The following is a 19,669-nucleotide window of genomic DNA, read 5'->3' as shown; positions in this document are numbered from 1 at the left end:
TGATTGTGTGTTTCAAACATTTTTTATATTCATGATATCTACTAGAACCCTATTCGGACATATTTCTGTAAGTTACAGGTCTACAATTTTAAAAAAAAAATTTCATGAAAACCTGTGACGCTTTTGGAACAGAAATCTAGAAATCAGTGTAACGCTTAGGTGGTTAAATATTCTTTTATTTTTTTTAACAGATTTTTGTGTTTTGTTATTTAAAGTTTATTATTAAATTTAATAAATATCAGTGAGTTATGCCATTTCCATGCAAAAAATTGTACCGCTTTTTGCATGGAAATTTGGAAGGAATTAGACCACTAGGGAGGTTAAAAGTGTGTGCTAAAGAAACAAATATTGGATTGTATACCACTGACCATAACACCAGTGAAAGGATCAATTCATTTAACTATCCTTCATATTAAAGCCAATTTTTAATGAGGAAGAAATTAACCCATCTCCAGTTAGCATTTGTTCTTTGATGAAATGGACAAATCTTTAAAACCTCTCAAGATTTACAACAAGGCATACCAGTTGAAGCCTTTGTATACTGTAGTTCCCCTAAAGTAACACATATTTTACAGGACTTTCTAAAAAGCTGTCCATATTAACCTTCATGTATGATAATACCTATTACATCTGGAAAATCTGTAAAACAGTTCCCCAGATCTTTAAGTGAACAGATGTGCATAAACTAATGAATACATTTTGCTGAGGCAAACACGCATAACTTTGTTTGATATTGGAAACCAAGTTCATCTGTACAGCTGAATTCTGAGAGATGTGAGTTGTGAGATGTCCTAGAGATTAACCCCCCCCCCCCCCACCATCTTGAGTCTGCTTCTGAATATCCTTGTTTACTGGCTGATAGGTAATTCCTGAATATTACAAAGACTTTGTGATTTAGGTACTGCTTTGCTATATAAATTATGAGATGCACAGGACAATTATATAAAGATGCACCCAATATATTATATTCTGCATAAAATAGAGAAGCCTAGGAAAATGCTACTTTAAACACCAAACTCTAAAAACTAAAAAAATACAAGTTCAATATTTGTAAAATGTTTGTCCACTAATGAGAAGGATAAAGCCAGAGATCTTTTTTTATATATATAATTATTCTCAAAACTGTTTGTGGTGTTGTAACTACAACTGGTCTTTCATTTTCAGACATAGCAAATACTTTGAGCATTTGTGTGTACATGCTGCCCTCCAGTGTTTTAGAGTTAGAATGTCATAGTGTATTCTTTTTAAATATTTCAGTTTTAGCAATAAATGTATTGCTGCGGTAACCTATTGAACATGTGGATCTAATTACCCATTACTACTTTAGGCTTTCTTAAGCATTTTTCAGGCATTTTCAGATCTACTTTACATTTCTTAATAAGCAATTTAGAACTGACTGGTCCTACTGTAGCTGGGTATTGTGTTTAGATATGCAAAAGAATATGCTTTTTTTGAGCTTAAAAATGCAGTCCATTATTATTTAGAATGAGTGCCAAAATGGGGTGGCCCATCTGGTGTTGTTAAAGCTGTCTTTCCCTCTTCCCTGACTGTTTAGGGATTCTGCCAGTATCATTTAGTATGATTCAGGGTGATGCTGTTGTAGTAGGACCCAACCTCAACTCGTTCACTGACAGACATGAGATAAGCATCAAACTTGGATATTTCATTTAGTTTCCTTACATTTTTGCAGGATATCAGGCTGCCTTCTGATTTAGGGATATGCATAATGGGAATTGACCATCTGCTTGTTGGATTCCTTAATTTTCTGAGCAATGAGTATTTCACTTTACTTTGGCATGAACCTCAGTCACATTACCATAGTAATAGACATTAGTTAGACCAGATATGTCTGAAAACACCTCTACATATAGAGTCTGATTTAAAAAAGCTCTTCATGGCTGGAGAGGATACACTTTCGCCAATGAACCCGGGTGATCCAGCAAATTATTTTAAGAAGTGCATTCCAGGTCCAGTAGGGGACATCCTAACCTCTGATAGTTATTTGGGGGGGGGGGGGGAGGTTTATCTTTAGGGTCATTTCCTTTAAAAGAGTCTTGCAATCCTAACAGGTTTAAGGTTAATAGTATAATAAATTTGGGAGACTTTTTTTTTCTAGGTTGGTGTACCGGATTTTTTATGTGATCTTATAGGCCTCGGACAGATTTAGAGTAGGCACAAAAGCTAAGACTCGGACTAAGACTAAGAAAAGGGTTCTGATTTTAAAACTCCAGTCTGTGCCTTCTAGGCCTGCTGTATATTTCCCTTAACTATGGACTTAACAGCAAATATGTTATCCCTCATAGTAATGTGTTCAAATACACTTTTGTGAGATGTAGCCTCATACTTTAATGTATTCCCAGTTAGTCCTGGATTATTCATAAGTTAACCAACACACTTATAAAGTATGAAAAATTCAAGGTATTGCTACTAAAAGTGGTTCTAACAGCTTTTAGAACTTGAAATGTACTTAGTTTTTCAAACAAAGTTTCCCTATATTGGCTATTTTTTTGTCCTAGATAAATAATGACATAGGAATTTGTTGTTGTGTGTTGTTTTACACATGAGGTTAAAATAAACATTAAAAAAATTAGAACCTATTAGGCATCAGATTCCTTTTTTTTAAGGCCCTATATATTTCTATATATCTATCAATATGAATAGGACACTGCAAAAGAATCTACACTGTTTCAGTCAACTCTACTTTTCTGATGGAATTTAGCACAGTTAGTTTTCTTAGGAAAAGTAATGGCACCTAATGGGTCACCTAACTTGGTATGAGATATACTTGGATTTTTTACACAAGTACACTTAAACTTTCAGACTTAATCACCTTACTAACAACCTGTCTACGGACTTGTTGGGGATTTGTTAGGGGTTAAGATGAACATGCAGTAGAAGATCAGAAATGATCAGGCCTCTCAGCTTTGTAAATTAGATTACCTATGTCTGTGTTGTCGGATAAGGTCTTTGCCTTATAGTTCTAAACTTTCACTTCTGAAACTTCAATAACTGACTTCTAAAAGTGGTAAGGCACCATAACACATTAAAAGTGATGATCATAAATTCTATTAATTTAAAATGGCTACTTTTATCACTTTTGAGCTTTTAAGCTATGATAAACATTTCACCGCCACCTTAAAAAAAGATAGAAAAAGTGTTAAAACGATCTCCACTTTTGGAGATATTTAAGGACCAAATATATTCTCAGTTTTTTTGGCTGGGATGATTAAAACAGTATGTTCAAAAGTGGCGTTAAATAAATGTTTGAAAAATTACAATATTTTTAAGCAAATCAATATTTTATCAAATATGTTGATAAAAATGTTAATATTCACCAAAATAGTATTGATAATCCTATTTGATAATTGTGCCCAAAGTGTGTTCTTCTTGAACCACAGTAAATGTCGGATCTATAATGGGCAGTTGGTTTCCTAAAGCTCCTTTCATCCATGAAAACAATTAGGGAAACCTTAAAAGATTCAACAGTAGCTTTCAACAGTAGAATCAAGGTAAGTGTGTTCGGGATTACAGACATCCTGGCTGGATAAGACACAACAGTTTTTTTTTTTGGTTGTTTTTTTTCCCCTTTACATTAACCCGGTATTTTCTCAGAATTACATGGAAGGTATATGCAACATCATGACAAGCAATTCTAGAGGTTGCCTTAAATTGCTCTAATGCAGTGGTATCATTCCGTATGCATATGCACATGCATGCACATTACCGCTCTAGAGTGATTTTCAAGCTGACATGTACAAGCTACAAGTAACTTAAGAATCTAGCAAAACTTGATGAATACTTTCACCAACTACTTTGATCAAACATATATATTGATTAGTTTCTGAAGACTAAACTGGTCACAAATACTGACTAATACCTGCCAGTGCTATATTCCATTAGATCAATGGAAGAGTGACAGCACTAATGGGGATGAATTACTAAATGAGTTTCGGCTGTTCACTTAGCAGGAAGGGAAATATCACTCTGTAAAATGTATTCACATAGTATAGTAAAAGTTGTAATAATTCACCTTAAAAAACACTCACTACTTTGCAAGGAAACATAAATAAGACCTAATTTTGGTTTGTACATGGTTGGATATCTGAAACCAAAAGTTTCTCCTTATTCACTAAGGTAAGCAAATTATCTCTTGCAAGAGAGATAATTAACTTTGCTTTAAATCCCTTGGTAAATAAACTCTTCAGTTTTTGCTACCTTCATTTGATTTCAAAATATTTTTATTGGATTTTCAATATAAAAATACAAAACATGGGGGTACCGTGTTTCCCCGAAAATAGGACACTGTCTTATATTTTTTTTGGCTCCCAAAAACACACTAGGTCTTATTTTCAGGGGATGTCTTATTTTTCCATGAAGAAGACTACAGTACACATTTATTGTTGAAAGTCACTCATGATCACTCATGTTCCATTGATTGTCCCCTTCTGATCACTATGAAATGATTGTCCCCTTCTGATCACTATGAAATGATTGTCCCCTTCTGATCACTATGAAATGATTGTCCCCTTCTGATCACTATGAAATGATTGTCCCCTTCTGATCACTTACCCGTAATTAAGTGCAGGGATCTCCGTTAGGGCAGGGATCAGCAGCTTGCTTCCTTGTTCAGTGCAGGCTTTTTACTTTCAGTTTGGCTCAGGAATAGACACGCCCTGCAGCCAGCATCAAAGACACACAGGCTGCAGCTAGCATCAAAGACACACACGCTGCAGCCAGCATAAAGGACACACACGCAGGATCAGATATCTGGAGCCGTCTCGGTGAGTACTTTTTTAATTTACCAGTATGTATGCTTTTATTTTCTTTTTCTCCTAGGTCTTATTTTCGGGGTAGGTCTTATATTAGGGCAGGTTTACAAAATAGTGCTAGGTCTTACTTTCGGGGTAGGTCTTATTTTCGGGGTAGGTCTTATATTAGGGCAGGTTTACAAAATAGTGCTAGGTCTTATTTTCGGGGAAACACGGTATATACAACCAGTTAGAAAACAGAAACACAGAATTCATAGACCAAAAATAACATTACCATTGCTGATTGCGCATATACAAACAGAACATAATCATCTGTAGTCTGTAACTTATTACAAATATGATGTCTTGGCCTAGGTAAGTTTACAAAACTTTCAGTTTCTAATCTTTAAACAGAACAAAATGAAAAACCAAAAAGGAGAGGGGTGGTTATTCTCGGATTGATCCCATGAAATAATAAACTAACATCCATATGGTGGTGATACTGGGGTATATTGGGTAATGAATGTGCGCTCCATATATCCCATACTCATTAAAAAAAAATTCTGATGTGTCATTCAAAATGCTGGATAGGTTTTCATTGAGGAACGTGTTATCTATACGTGGTAATACTTCATGAAATGGAGGAATCTGTTTCTTCCAATTTTTTGCTATCGGTTTTAGTGGAATTGGAGGGTTTGCATTGTAGTAGGGCCATTCAGGGGTCTCAGGGTAAATGCTTATGAAATAAAGCAATAATCTGAACAGTCTGCCCCAAAATCCTAATAATGATGGACAAGTCCACCATATATGCAGTTCTGTGCCAATCTCCTGACATCCCCTGAAACACAGAGCCGACACCACCTGGGACATATGCCTTAGCCAGGCTGGCAACAGATACCACCGCTTCATAACTTTGATGGCAGATTCTATGGTGAGAATATTTGTTTTACATTTTTTATTGAAGTTTTCAAATAAAGTAAACAATAACTTTACACAACAAATTTGTATAGAATAACAAGAGGAGAAAAAACATTTAAAAAAAAAGGGGGTGGGAAGGGCAAATAGGGGGTTCAAAACAAAAGAAGAGTGCCAACCAGTAACCAGACATTAGTAGAATAAACATATTTGGTTGAACATAGTTCCCTCGGGGTTTGGACTTCCCTGCTTGAAATATACTTGATTATGATCTAACCACGGTCCCATGTGTTGTAGAACTTGTTAGGTTGTCTTTAAGAGTACAGGTCAATATGTCATTGACCATTATCCAGTTAAATTTGTTTTTGGTGAACTCAAGTGGGAAAAAAAGAAGCTTTCTAGTAACAAGCAATAGTAATCCAAGCAGCTAACAAAATATATTTAATTAGTCTAGTTAATGGTTAATTAGTCTAGTTTCGGGGCTATATCCTCTAATTGGGGAAAAAAAAGCACACTCTATTTTCCTCGGGATGTTGACCTGGGTGACAGAGCGTATTGGGTTGAAAATGCGGATTCAAAATCTCTGCACCCTAGGACATCTCCACCAAGCATGGAGTTACAGTGCCCGTCTGACCACATCCTTCAAAAAAAAAAAGAGAGACAGGGATTTTAACCGGAACCAGGTACCATCCCATCAAAATCTTATAAATGGCCTCCATTATCGAAGTGTTTAGAGATATTTTGAAAATGAACACTGATGGATCCTGCCATTCTTGCGCGCTCCGCTCCACCTCCAAGTCTGACTTCCATTGTTTCATATAGGAACGTTTTTTATGTGAGAAGAGTGTTATATAATACCAAGATCCTCCCTTTGGATTCAGTCGGATTCAACCCTTTAAGTTTGTTTTGAATAAAGGACATGATTTGTTGATAAGGGAACATTTCTGTATATGGATGGGAGAGACTCAGAATACCTCGCCATCAAGAAATTTTCCGATTCTGAAAAAACCTTTCTTGCGCCACCAAGAGAATTGGGCCAGTTCACAGCCTGGAGGAAACTCAGGATTATGCCATAGGGGAGTCAGTGAAGCATAGGGGGGAGTGCAAGTTAAAAAATGTTTTAGTCCATCCCATACGGAGCGAGCATATGAAAGTGAAAGACAGAGAAATGGTGAGAATATATTTGTAGAAAGCTTAGACATTCTGGCCCAGTTGTGGAACCATTTACCATCTGATCTCGGGTTCCTTAAGTCTCTTTCCCAGTGTGATGTATAGGAGAGTATTTAAGCCCTGGTCACTTCAATCAGTTTTGAGTAAATTACTGTGATTTGTTTAGGACATAGGGGGTTCCTGAGTCATATGTGTTCAAACACTGTCAATTTGGCTATATGATCAAACCCATGCGTTAAGGAATTGATCCAGTGTCTCAATTGCAAATACCTGAAAAATTCCTTACCCGGTATTTGGTGCATTGAGTGGATATCCTCCCAGCTAATAATTTCCCCCTTGCCCAGTAAAGAGTGTACCACCTTATATATGTGTGCTGACCACCATTCAAATGCAGCTGGCGACTCCATCTTTGGTGGAAAGTATGAATTACATTGAATTGTGATTAACAAGAGATGTGTGGACTTGAGTCCACTAGAATACCTTAATCCATCCCACACTCTAAGTACTTGCCTAAGATGAGCTTTTTAAAGGGTTTTGCTAATCAATATTCACCCATAAAATATGTACATAGACGCTCCCCTAAATGATAGGTTAAAAATAGATAGCCCAAGGAGACTAAGAAAGCTAGGGTTTTTTTTAGTGTGTCAAAAAGAACTTATATTGTGAAAACATATCAATATAGCTGAATAAAAGAGTGGTTGCCTAATACATGACTATTCCTAATATGGAAATTATAGTTAAAGACTTATATTTCGCCAGTCCGGGGATACATAGACTATGTTGTCTTGGATGATTTAGTTTGACAAATCACTCAAAGACACTCTTGAAAGCAAGAGAGAATTAACACTAGTGATGGAAAAGGGTCCAAAAGGGGTCGGAACAACCATTTGGATGTAGAGAGGGTTAGAGTTTCGTACCAAAGAGGGGATTTGTTAAGGCAGACCTTGATGGGTTAACAAATACACAGGCAAAGGTGCATGCCAAGACTGATAGAGCAGCTAGTGCTTGCCTAAGATGAACGTTGATTCCAGTAGGGCGTAGTTTATGAGGAAGCCAGGGGAGGGAGTCTATAGCTACTGGATAATTTAGGACAGACTCCAAGTGCACTCATGCTTGGTACACCAAGACCCCCTTGTTGTTTATGGGCGTTCATATTTTTGTTTGGCACCCTGGACCTTTTTTTATGCCAAATGAAAGAGAACATAATTTTTTGAAATGTTTTAATCATATATGTGGGTACATGGAATAGTAATGTCTCAAAGTAGTACAATTATTTCGGAAGTATGGTCATCTTTACGGAACTTATTCTTCCCATCCAAGAGAACTAGTTTTTAACTGCCTAAGTTGTGCAAATAGGGGGGGATAATTTGAGGACAGTAAAGCTACATACACACTTCCAATTATTATCGTTGGAAAACGAACGACGAACGTTCATGCACGATATATACGAACGATCGTATAGCACCGATCCTGCACATAGAGTTAACGACACGATCGTTCATAGATATTGTACACACAATAGATACGATCGTTTGAGCGACAGAGGAACTATGTGCACGACAGTAAAGTGAACGGACGTTCGTTCATCACGCATGCTCTGAACATGGACGATCAACGAACGACCGTACACACGAACGATGTTCAACGATCGTCGTCCAATCCGATCCGTCAGTCCGGTCGTTCGTTTCCAGCGACTTTCCTCGTTCGTCGGCGTCGTTGGTTACTTTTTTACTAACGATTTTTTGCCCAATCGATCGTTCGTCGTTCGATTGGAACGATAAAAATTGGAAGTGTGTACGCACCTTAAGGCTTCATAGGTGCGAGTGAGTATAATACCAAGGTATTCAAATGATATGGTGTCCATATAAAGCCCTTTGGAGGGACAATTGCAATTGCTCTGACATTTAGGTCAAGGGCAATGGATTTCCTCTCATTAACAACTAACCCTGAGATTTGAGCTTATTGCTACCTTCATTTGCAGTGAAAGGACAAAGGACACAGCCCTCTCCTAATCTATGTAACCCCTCCTTATGTACAGGAAGTTATCAGCTCACAGCTTTTCTAGCAGAAATAACATATATTATTTGCACTTACTGAATGTATTTGACAAAGTGATTTTAATAGTATTTACAGCACCCAAAAAAGAGCAGATAAAAGAAGTTACTTGTTATGGTATACACTTTAGGAAAGGAATTGTTTTACACGTTGCATGGCTTGCACATCTTTATAGGATTTCCTTTCCATTTCTTGCATGCCCATCAAAAACTTTGGCTGCTTTTTTCAAAAACCTACTCTATTTTAACTGTTATTTGGAAGAGGTCTTTTGCTAAAAGGGCAACACCTCTGCTACGCAGTCTCACAGAGGTGGTGAATTCCATTCAACTAAAGTTTCTCCTTTATATATCTCTAGGGCAAGGTCAAAATATAATTTTGTTAGTCGGCAAATAGGAGGCAACATTGTGAAATCTCTGCATTGTCATGGGGTGTCTTGCTTTGGTAAAAGCGTCTCACGCTGATAAAATCATTGTTGACTATGGTCATATCCTGGTCCTTTTACAGCAAGATACTGGACCACCTTACATAGGGTTTCCAAGCTTTTTCATGGCTCCAGGCAAACTGGTTAGCTGGGTGTTTTTAGTTCCCAGACAAGGTAACCTTTTGGCTTTGTTAGACTATTTCAAAGCAGCAAGATGGATGACCAGCTTCATACATGTCTCATACAAGCATTTTCTTGTTGTTTATAGCCTGCTGAAAACATGTATTGATCTTCTTTTGGTTTGCATGTGGTTGCAGTAAATTTATACTGGGCCTGCTGAGCCGAGTTTACCTTTGCTAGCTTTCTGACATCCTCCTGCATGCCACCAGTTTTTAGTACTTGGAGTACTTAGCTGAGTCTCCACTCTTTATTTCCACAACAGAAACAAGGTTTTAGTGCTTGTGTTCTAGTGCAGAATTTCTTACAATCTCTAGTCTTCTGCTGCTGAGCTCAAACAGCTGTAAGCCCTCCCGTTCTAAATACCAGTTGTGGACTAATGAGGGGCAATAATAAAGGTAAAAGATTGTCTTAGGAGGATATTCTTTTTCAGTCAACTTTTTACAACATTCACCTAAACACATCATCTGCTCCTGCTGCCAGTGCTTGGAAAAAGGAAACAAACATACAGAATGTTATTCTTGAATTGGTCCTTTTTCAAACAGTGGGAATAAACTAAATAAGGCGGTGTCAATGGTGTCAAAAAAACAAAATGTTTAATTCCAAGCAAGAACATTAAATGTGTTTAGATTTTTGTAATGTTTGGCAGTTCTGACTGTCATGCTTCAGTATTTCCACATGATAACATTTCCCTGTTCTTTTCCCTGTTCCTGTTCTTTGCTTAACATTTTCCATAGAGAATGTTTTTTTCTTGTTTTTAATTTTTTTTTGGTATATAAAGTTTACTAGAATCAACCGAGAGATTGGGATCGATCTGTGGGTTTGAAAGCTTTATCATGCAACCTGCATCAGGCATATCCTTGACAGCCAAGGAGAGTAGTTATCCTGAAAGATTTTTTTTTTCTTTGTTTTTTAGGAACTGATGATCGTAACTTACAGATTTTTGCTTTCTTTTGTTTAAAAAAAAGGAAGTAAACTGTTATTATCATCTGCAGTAAAGTCACAAAAAAGTATGCAAGAGAGATATAATATATTATTTATTTGTCCACTTACATAAAATATAAAAGTGACCTACAGTAGTGTTACTGTGGTAACTTGAATGGTAATTTACAGTTAAGGCTGTGCAATAATACATTGCTAACTCTATGGCCCTAAATACAAGAGGTCAATAATCCTCTCTATCATCAGCTTGGCACATTTAGCTGAGGGAGGGGGTGCTATGGCCAGAATGAGATTCCCTAGAGTGTCCAAAAGGAGCTTAGGCTTTAATATCCTGATAGCAAATAGGGGGTTTTTAAAGCACTGCAGAGAAAAATCTGTATATACTTATAGGAGGAAGCTGTGTGGAACAATTCTCTTCTCCGTATTCCTATTTATCGCCTGATGGATATCTCTGTCATCTCTTGACGTATGATATTTCACAGGCTAAAAGAAAGTAACACTTTCCTATTCCATTCACAAAGAGACAAGGGCATTGTTCTGTGATAGCTTTGCCATGTCTGTCAATCTGTGAATATACCACAACTGTGCTTTCTGCAGACAAGGGATGAAATCTACACATGCTGTTATTAACTAAGCACTGGCATCGTAGTTTCATGACAATTGTTTATTATACGACATGATACCTGGCAAAATCCTAGTCTACCGAGCTCCAGGGGGAGCCACAAAGAGCGAAGTATACAAAAGCACTAGGAGACGTAAAAAGAGTTTGGGAGACCTATACCAAAATGGCTATAGAATCAAAGCTGGACTTACTGGAAGGGATAAACAGGATGCAGCAGGCTGGTCCCAGTCCTTGGCCTCTTGCTACAGAATGGCATGCTACTGGGGTAAGAGCTGCATATTGTTTGTACACAGTCCTATGTTCTTCATATCTTCTAGTTTATTTATACTGCATTAAACACATCGTGATTAGTTTTAATAAGGCTCAAACCCACAAATGGTAATTAGATACATATCATTGCAGTATTAACTGCAAGTTTCAACCTTGTCTTCTTATTCTCTGTTGATAATTAATAAAGCAGCTTAGCACTTTATTGTATTTTTTCTTTATTTATCAGTCTTTTTGACAGTAGACATGATTCCACTTCTCGGTGGACAGCCCAGTATGGGTTTTTGTAAAAACTGCCCTCAGAGAGCTTTATTGCAATTCCAACAATAAACGGACACAGACATTGTTTTCAATATCCTAACGTAGGCAGTTTTCTAAAAAAAAATTAATGGGGGAAATAAAAATCCTTGCTTGTTTGGCATGTGAAATAATTTAGGCATATGCCAACTAATCATTTAAATCCCTAAAATTTTTGACTTTTGTTATTTTTAGTGTTTTAAGATTTGTAGTTTTTATTGAAATAGGGGGACCTAAAGTTTTATGTTCAGATTTTTCCGTATAATGTGAGCTTTGTGCCTTTCTCCTGATAGTGCTCCTGCATTGTCATCCTGAAACATATGGTTTTTTAGCATGTAGCAGTACATATATTCATTGACTTTGGTTCACAGTTCACAAGCTGAATGCAGAAATTAACGCAACAATAACATTCCGGGGTAAACAGCAACTATCCACAGTAAGATTATCTTACACATGAAACAGTTGTTGATGGGGTGAACAGTCTGACTTTACGAAAACTTTGGCTACGTTTTTTTTTTAACTTGGAATTGTATTTAACTTTTATCTAGTGTTACTGTGTACAATATTAACACAGACTACCCATGTATTGCAAGAACAGTGTATTGATTTACATTATGATCCAGAGGATATCTGGATCATTATTATCTAGATAAATGAAAAGGTGATACAAATGTATTCATTGTTTATGGAATATGTACAACATTTTATTAAGTTAGTGTATACAGATTTGCATGTAATAAACAGGTAGTCTTCATTTAAAGACTTAACCAACCACTTACGACCAAACCAAAGTTGCTCCTTGTCAAGGGATATCACCTTGTGACCAGATACAGTAAAGGTATGTAGCTTACTCACCTAAAAAGCTTCCAACACGTGATGCTTGTTCTTCCAGTGTCTTGTGGAAGTTAAATCCAAACCATAACGGTAGTTTAATCAGACCTTATTAGACTAGCTTCCTGTATACCTTTTTGTTTATATCGACCTGTCTTCCTCATAATTTCGGCACACAAAACAGAGAGCAATATAGGAGCAATATAAATTAATTCTACTAGCCTCTCTCACATATTCTCCCTACTTAACTTTTTTGACCTGGAGGTTGGAATACATACAGCCTTCAGGCATTATGTTACCTCAACCCTGGGTCTGGTTTATGTAGAAAGTTCCTGCAATTCTAAGAACTAGTTGGTTAAACTTGCTGATTTTTTCCTGATTTGCACTAATTTTAAGGGGTCCTCATCAGTGACCATTTAAACAGTCTGCCCCACTGATAACCACAAAGAGCATCTTGTGAGTCTTTTTACATATTCATAATCTTTAGATTTTTTCTCCTAAGTATTGGAAGATAGCTTTTGACGGAGGTTGCTTTTTTAAAGTTAAATACATCAGTGAAGGCTAAACCAAGGTTTATCTAACTGTTCAGGAAGAAATCATGTATTTTTACAGCTTAATTGACTTTCCTTGGAGATTACCAGGCAAATTGTTAAGGAGGAAAAGTAATAAAACTGTACCCCTTCTGAAACTGCCAGATCATTGCTGTTTTCGGTTTCTCTTGGGGAAGCATTGTAGAAATTAAAGTTAAAAGAATGTGGTATTCTAAAGGACTGCCAACCTGTTATTAGCTAACAGTTGGAAAACCCAAACATATCAACTAATTTAATAGATTAAAAGTTGCTCAGACATACCTTTTTGTTTGAATCTCTTCTTAAACAGATTTGCATGTAATAAACAGGTAGTCCTCATTTAATGACTGTCGGACCACTTGCGACCATCTTTCCAGATGAGTATACTGTACAATAACTGTACAGTGTACAGCCACGCAGTGTCTCCTTTTTACTCTTTTACTCTTACTCTTTCTTCCACCTTTGCAAATCTCCACAATCCCGGTCTACAGACAGTGAATTTGTCACTGACAAGTGCTGCATGCTAGTAGCACTACAGACAGGTTCTTTCCTATGCTCCTCTCTTAACAACCAGGTTCCAATGACATTGTACTGGACTGATTTTTTTATAATGAAGTAAAAATAACATCTTAAAGCAAAACTAAACCCTGTTATACCCGCCTGTCTCTGTTCCATTGCAGACGCCTCCATTTTCTTCCTTCTTTTGATCTTCAGCTTGGCGCGCAGGAGTTTTATTAACTCACGGTAACCAACACCGAGTCTGTCCCTTTCTGCAATAAAGTCCTGCCTGATTACAAATTTTCAAAGTGGAACTTTAGTTTCATTTTCATCAGTCAAATAAAGCTATTGTAAACTGATTTGTTTTATTTTGGTCTGGATGGTGTGAAAATGTTATATCATTTTAAGCTTTTATTATTGTCTGTGCCCCTGCAGGGTGAATTCACTCTGTCCTGGTGGCCACTATCACTGGTACAAAAAAGGTAAACCTTAACCCTTTAAAGTTATATAGTTGTGTCTCTTAGATAAGAGGTTAGGTAGAATGGAATTTCCCCACTGCTACCAAAAGCAAAAATTGCCAAAGGTTTTGATAAACCTTGGCTATCCAAAGCCAATACAATTTTTTTTTATATTTTTAAACTATCTCTATCTATCTCTTTATAACAATAGATTAGAGAAATTTGATTACAAGGAATTATTTCTTAAAAAGCTGAATTGATCTAGTAGGATTGCCGACCCAGCAAACCTGGAAGTCTAGGTATTCTTTGTCTTATTCCTATTGTGTAGGCAGAAGTAGAAAGCAATAAAAGCCTTTGGAACACTACAAACTATTAAATAATTTATGAAGATATGTCTGTATTTTGGGGGAATTCATTACAGCTATAGGTTGTTCATTTCTCAGTGAGTGCCTTTAGCAAAACTGAATGGTATGCGGAGAATGTCAGAAGCACAAAATTTTCAAATGCTCTTGGATCACATAGTAGTACATACCACGACCTTGTATTCCTGGTGGGTCTCATTATTTTTTGTCCAAATTTTTTATGTCTACAGTAAGTCTGTAATATATTTCTTTATTGATTACTAACAAATTTGGTGTCATATTCCTCCTGATGTGTTTAGATATAATAGGAGTGTGACCATTTCTGTAAATTGTGGAGGACATATTCAGATTATTTGATTATTTGATTTTACTGTATTGTATGAACCTTCCATAATCGTATAAAGTGTAGCTCCGTAGACATACTAGATTTTGTTTGCTTGAAATTATTCCTGAAGTTTGCAGATAAAATTTCAGTGTGTTTCCTGATCATGTGGAGAAAGGCACCTCCTCTTGTCTACCCCCCCATTCCCTCTCCATTGAATAAACTAGCCTGTACATCAAATGTTAACACACTGAAATCACCTGAAAAAATCATTAACAATCATTTTGGGCAACAGTAAATTGAAAGTGTGTACCTGGCCAAAAGGATGATACATTTAGTCATTTTGTTGTTGAATTCATTCCATTGCAAACAGCCTTTGAAAACTAGTAGTTTTCCAAAAAGATGTTAATTTTGTGTCCTTGCTGTAAAAGGGATATATTTTCCTTGCTGCTGCTCTGATCTTCTTTGTCTACAGATAATCCAGGCTTGGTTCATAAATGATGGAAATACAACAGACTAATATGATACAGAATTGCAAGTGCCCTTGTCTCTGCCCTTGTTTCTAGTTTGTCAATAAAGAGCTCTAGTTGTTGAAAAAATATTTGATCTCATGTATAAGGAAAGGCACTGTTAAGTGGTTGTTAGATAAAAGATAAAAAAAAGATAAGATTCTATAACAAAATTTTACTTTTTAATTACTTTATGCAAGTGGTAACCTGTTTTATTTATTTTTATTAATTGACATGGTAATGGGTGGGGAGTTTTTTTGGCAAGTAGTCTGGAGAAGCCTGTATCTGTCTGTCTATCGATCTATCTATCTATCGATCTAGCTATCGATCTATCGTGTCTCATTTCAAACTCATATATCTTTTTTTTTTCTGTAAGTGGTTCACTATGGAGAAATCATAATTCCTCTGGAAAAAAGAGAACACTTTACAGGGATTGCAAATAAATCCCTAACTAATGCCAGATGTAGTGCATGTCTAGTTACTTTAAGGTCATGGGTCAGTCAGAGTTTAGTGTTCCCTTATGTTAACAATAGCAGCTAATCGTGGAACACTTTATAGAGGTATTGGATTTAAGTTCAACAGCTTTATCTATGCAGCCATGTGATTATAAATGAGATTTTCTAAAAAAAAAAAAAACTATACATGAAAACATTTAAAATACTCTAGTTTTAGGTTGTGGCTTCCTTTAGGGCTTTATTTTTTAGCTGCATAGAGCTTATATGTTCACATGCAATGAGCAGTTGCATAAGCTGGGTGAAGCTCTGTAAGGCCTTTGATTACTCTTTCTAATTTATGATTAACATAATGCAATACTAACTGCACTCTTACCAAATTTGCTGCAGCGTGTGTACTTATTATCTGGCTGATCCAAGGCTGTATGATATTACCATGTGCAATAGTATCCTGCCATTCTATGGTTCTTGTTATTAGTTAGAGAAACTCGAAGTTCGAATAATTTTTAAGCATTAAAGGAAATAATTTAGTCGCTCAGTTCACCCAAAAAAAACGATGTTTTATTTCAGGTAGATATGAAAACATTTACCGACAGATAGTTTAATAGAAATTGTTTTTAGATAGTTTTAGACTTTTTAGGTTACAACAGGACATTTTGGAACATAAAAACGTGGATTTCTCTAGAGGTATGGTAAGCCAAGGGTGAGCTTATCCCGCCAGATACCACCTATAAATATCACTGGATGGTGCTCTTACTTGATAATGATGTTAGATTAGAAGAAATAAGAATCCCTTATGGTAAACACAATCTGTCATTTAACCCTTTCAGAAAGGGTCTAATGGCATTAGTTAAACAGTTCATTTTTAAATGATTTGTTAACATGGTAACAGTTAAAACCCTGCACTGTGCATTGGATTTGTTTATGCATTTTGTACAGTATATCTTGGTTTAACTTGTTACCTTACGGCTTGTTTAAATTTTATTCAATATGACATTTCAGACAAACACAAATTGACAGCTGTTTTGCATACATAATGATGTGCATACATCATATATACTACAGTTTTGGATACTCGGCTGGACTGGTAATGTATTTTTGCTTTAAATAAATTTACTGTAAGTGTATTTTGCAGTAAATTTAGGCTGGTATACAATTTTGAACCATAACAATCGTCTCCTCTTCTGTCCCCCAAGATAAATGTTCTTTGAGTTTCCTATTTAGAAATAATTTGCAAGAAGGGCAAAGCACAAATGCATCTGCAAGCGCAAATTATTTTTTAGACTTAAGGATTTGAACAGTGGAACAATTACCCAGGTTTCAATGAAACCTCAAAAATTGTGAAAAGGCAATAGTTGCTGTGAGCAAGTTGTATGCTAAATATTAAATATTGCTCCTAAGTTTCAGGTTCCAGGTTCCTAATATACTCAACATTTCAATATGATAAAAACTAATTGCGTTATCTAACATAAATAATCATGACCATTTTTCTCTTACAGGCTTGAGGTTTCTACGAGCTTTGCGGCTTATTCAGTTTTCTGAAATTCTGCAATTTTTAAACATTTTAAAAACAAGGTAAGAAGATAATGTTCTTACTATCTAATAGTGCAATGAGTCATACATTTATTAATTATTTTTTTGAACTGTATTTATAAAGCACCAACATTTTACTCTGCGCTGTACAAAAAATGGGCCTTGCAAGTGACAGACGGATACAAATGACAGAGGAGGAGGGGACTGTGCTTAAAAGAGCTTACAATCGAATTACATACACATCTGAACCTTTCTCAAACAATTGAAGTGCGAAAAATCAGCTGGTAACAAATACTTGAATTGCTTTAGATTTGATTGTTTTATCAAGTCGAAAAACAATGTGTTTCTGTATACTGGGGAAAGGAAGTTGGTTCTGGGTGACCAGTGCACACTTATTAATCATCTGGTGAATCATAGGTATTGATAGCCCTGAATTCCCCTTTCTTACCTTTTCTCCAAGGCCCTTGCCAAACAACAATCTCTAAAATATTTTCTTTAATGGTCACTTTATATCTTCTGATTTAGTATGGCAATGAAAAAATAAACTGAAGAAATAAAAGAAGAAATTTAAGTGATCATAAGGAAGAAACTAATTTAGTATTAGACCATTTTCTAGACACAAATCATGAGCTCATTGTAGACATATGGGCTGAGCAAGTGCTATTGAACAATGAAATAATTCATAACTTGATAGAATAAATTACTGAAATGAAAAAACTCTGTGCAGAAATAAAACTGGTCAAAATTCATAACTAAAAAAGCAAACTCATAGTAAATTTGATGACTTAAATCCATAACATAACAAAAATGGAGATACAAAGGACTTAAAAGGATGGATAATTGTACATGGATGAATATTTGCATGCAACAGTGAAGCTTAATGAAAGTTCTCCCTGGATTTGTGACCTAAAAATAACTTTTGTGAATTGAGTAGATAATTTGGGTTATCTAATTAAAATTACATAAGTTCCACCCATATGGCTACTGTGTGTACATTGTTCCCCTAATGATGAGGGATTTTTTCCAGCTACATAAATGTGACGTCAGTAAGTCGCTTATGTCTGACACAAAAAGTACTTTCAGTATAACTGACGTTGAAAATAAATTTGTAATTACGGTTACAATAGCTTCATATTAATTAGTACTAATTTTTTTTACCTTTCTCAGTTATGCTACCCTAAATCGTGTGACTTTAAATTCAGGACAGGGTATATGGCAGTTAGTTTAGGTATATGCTGTACACAATTCCCAGATAATTCTACGTGGAACTCGCTGCTTGGCAGTTTCTATTCGTTGTCACTGTTGTGTGTTTGTCCATAGCGATGTGCTGTTTTCTGTGTGTGACAAGGGCAGCAGATGGAAGTGGGTGGGCATGTACAGTGGTATTAGGATTACAATAAAATCTCATTCATGAAATCAAGGTCTAGCCATTCATAACACAGGGAACATTCAGCAAGACGCTTAACCCCTTTTCTGACACAAGACTCAATTAGAGCAGATTCAGTTGTATAAGGCATTTAGCCTAAATCACGAAATAAATTACAGTACCACTGAATAAAATGGCCAATCCAAGGAAACTCCATGTTTAACAAGTTAAGAATTTTTTTTGTGCCATAGTAATTGCAACTCAATTGCAAAATAAAGTAAGATCATGCTTTTTGGGCCAGAATAAATTGATTGAAAACAAAATATGGTTTCTTTTTTAGTAAGGTATTATTTTTTAAATGAATGCAGTATGCTTTCATTATTTTGTTTATCTATGGCCTCACTACTTATGACTAGTCCAATAATAATTCCATTGTATCTGTTGTCACATTTGGTGATTTCACCAATGGAGTTTCTTGGACCTAAAACAAGTGAATAAGTAGCACAAGCTAACATACCTTCTGGCACAGATGATTTTGCACATTGCAGGTCAAATAGCTTTTGCAGTTGATGGTTTGTGCAGCAGAAAGTGGATGTCCTAAAGCCAATCCACCACACATTCATTAAAGCTCCATATTACACAGAATTCTAAATGAGTTGTGGTATAAAAAATATGGCCTTCCTTTTTAGGATGAGAGTTGTGCTGACAGAATTTATGATGATTAGGGTTTGCTAATGGATAGGTTTTATAATTTAGACATTATGGATAGAGTTATGTTGACAGTGATTAGCATTATTTACATTTTTTCAATAGGTTTCGTTTCCCAATTCACATTACCATGCTGCTAAATCACACATGGTCATATTGCAGTTGATCATACACAGTAAACTAAGAATTTACTGGAATGACCTCAGAAGTTTGCCATGTAAAGCAGAGCTTGGTCTGGCACAATTGTGCCAGTGTTGGCAGTAATTCACTTCTTCTTGATTTCCGAAAGCTGTAAAGATGTTTGGCTCATAAAAAATAACTAAAACCCATTTGTGTAGTTGCTTAAACATGCTGGGAGCTCATGGCGACTTCTGATCATATTTGGCTAAACTATTAACCACCTAAGCGTTACACTGAGGTCTAGATTTCTGTACCAAAAGTGATCCA

At 36.0% G+C, this 19,669-nt stretch overlaps 1 protein-coding gene across 1 annotated transcript in view; it reads left to right on the top strand.

Annotated features, from left to right (window-relative positions):
• The window catches only part of KCNMA1 (potassium calcium-activated channel subfamily M alpha 1), a gene marked incomplete in the record, with an annotated part of 294,379 nt that overhangs the window by 145,066 nt on the left and 129,644 nt on the right, over window positions 1–19,669 (top strand). The window contains 1 exon segment of the mRNA XM_072424926.1: window positions 17,115–17,190. Coding sequence (XP_072281027.1) covers window positions 17,115–17,190 — 76 coding nt within the window.

Source organism: Pyxicephalus adspersus, chromosome 10 (genome assembly GCF_032062135.1).
Source record: "Pyxicephalus adspersus chromosome 10, UCB_Pads_2.0, whole genome shotgun sequence".
In the NCBI taxonomy this organism is placed as follows: domain Eukaryota; kingdom Metazoa; phylum Chordata; class Amphibia; order Anura; family Pyxicephalidae; genus Pyxicephalus; species Pyxicephalus adspersus.
Note: the sequence above shows the minus strand (reverse complement) of the source record. Positions and strands in the feature narration are given on the sequence as shown.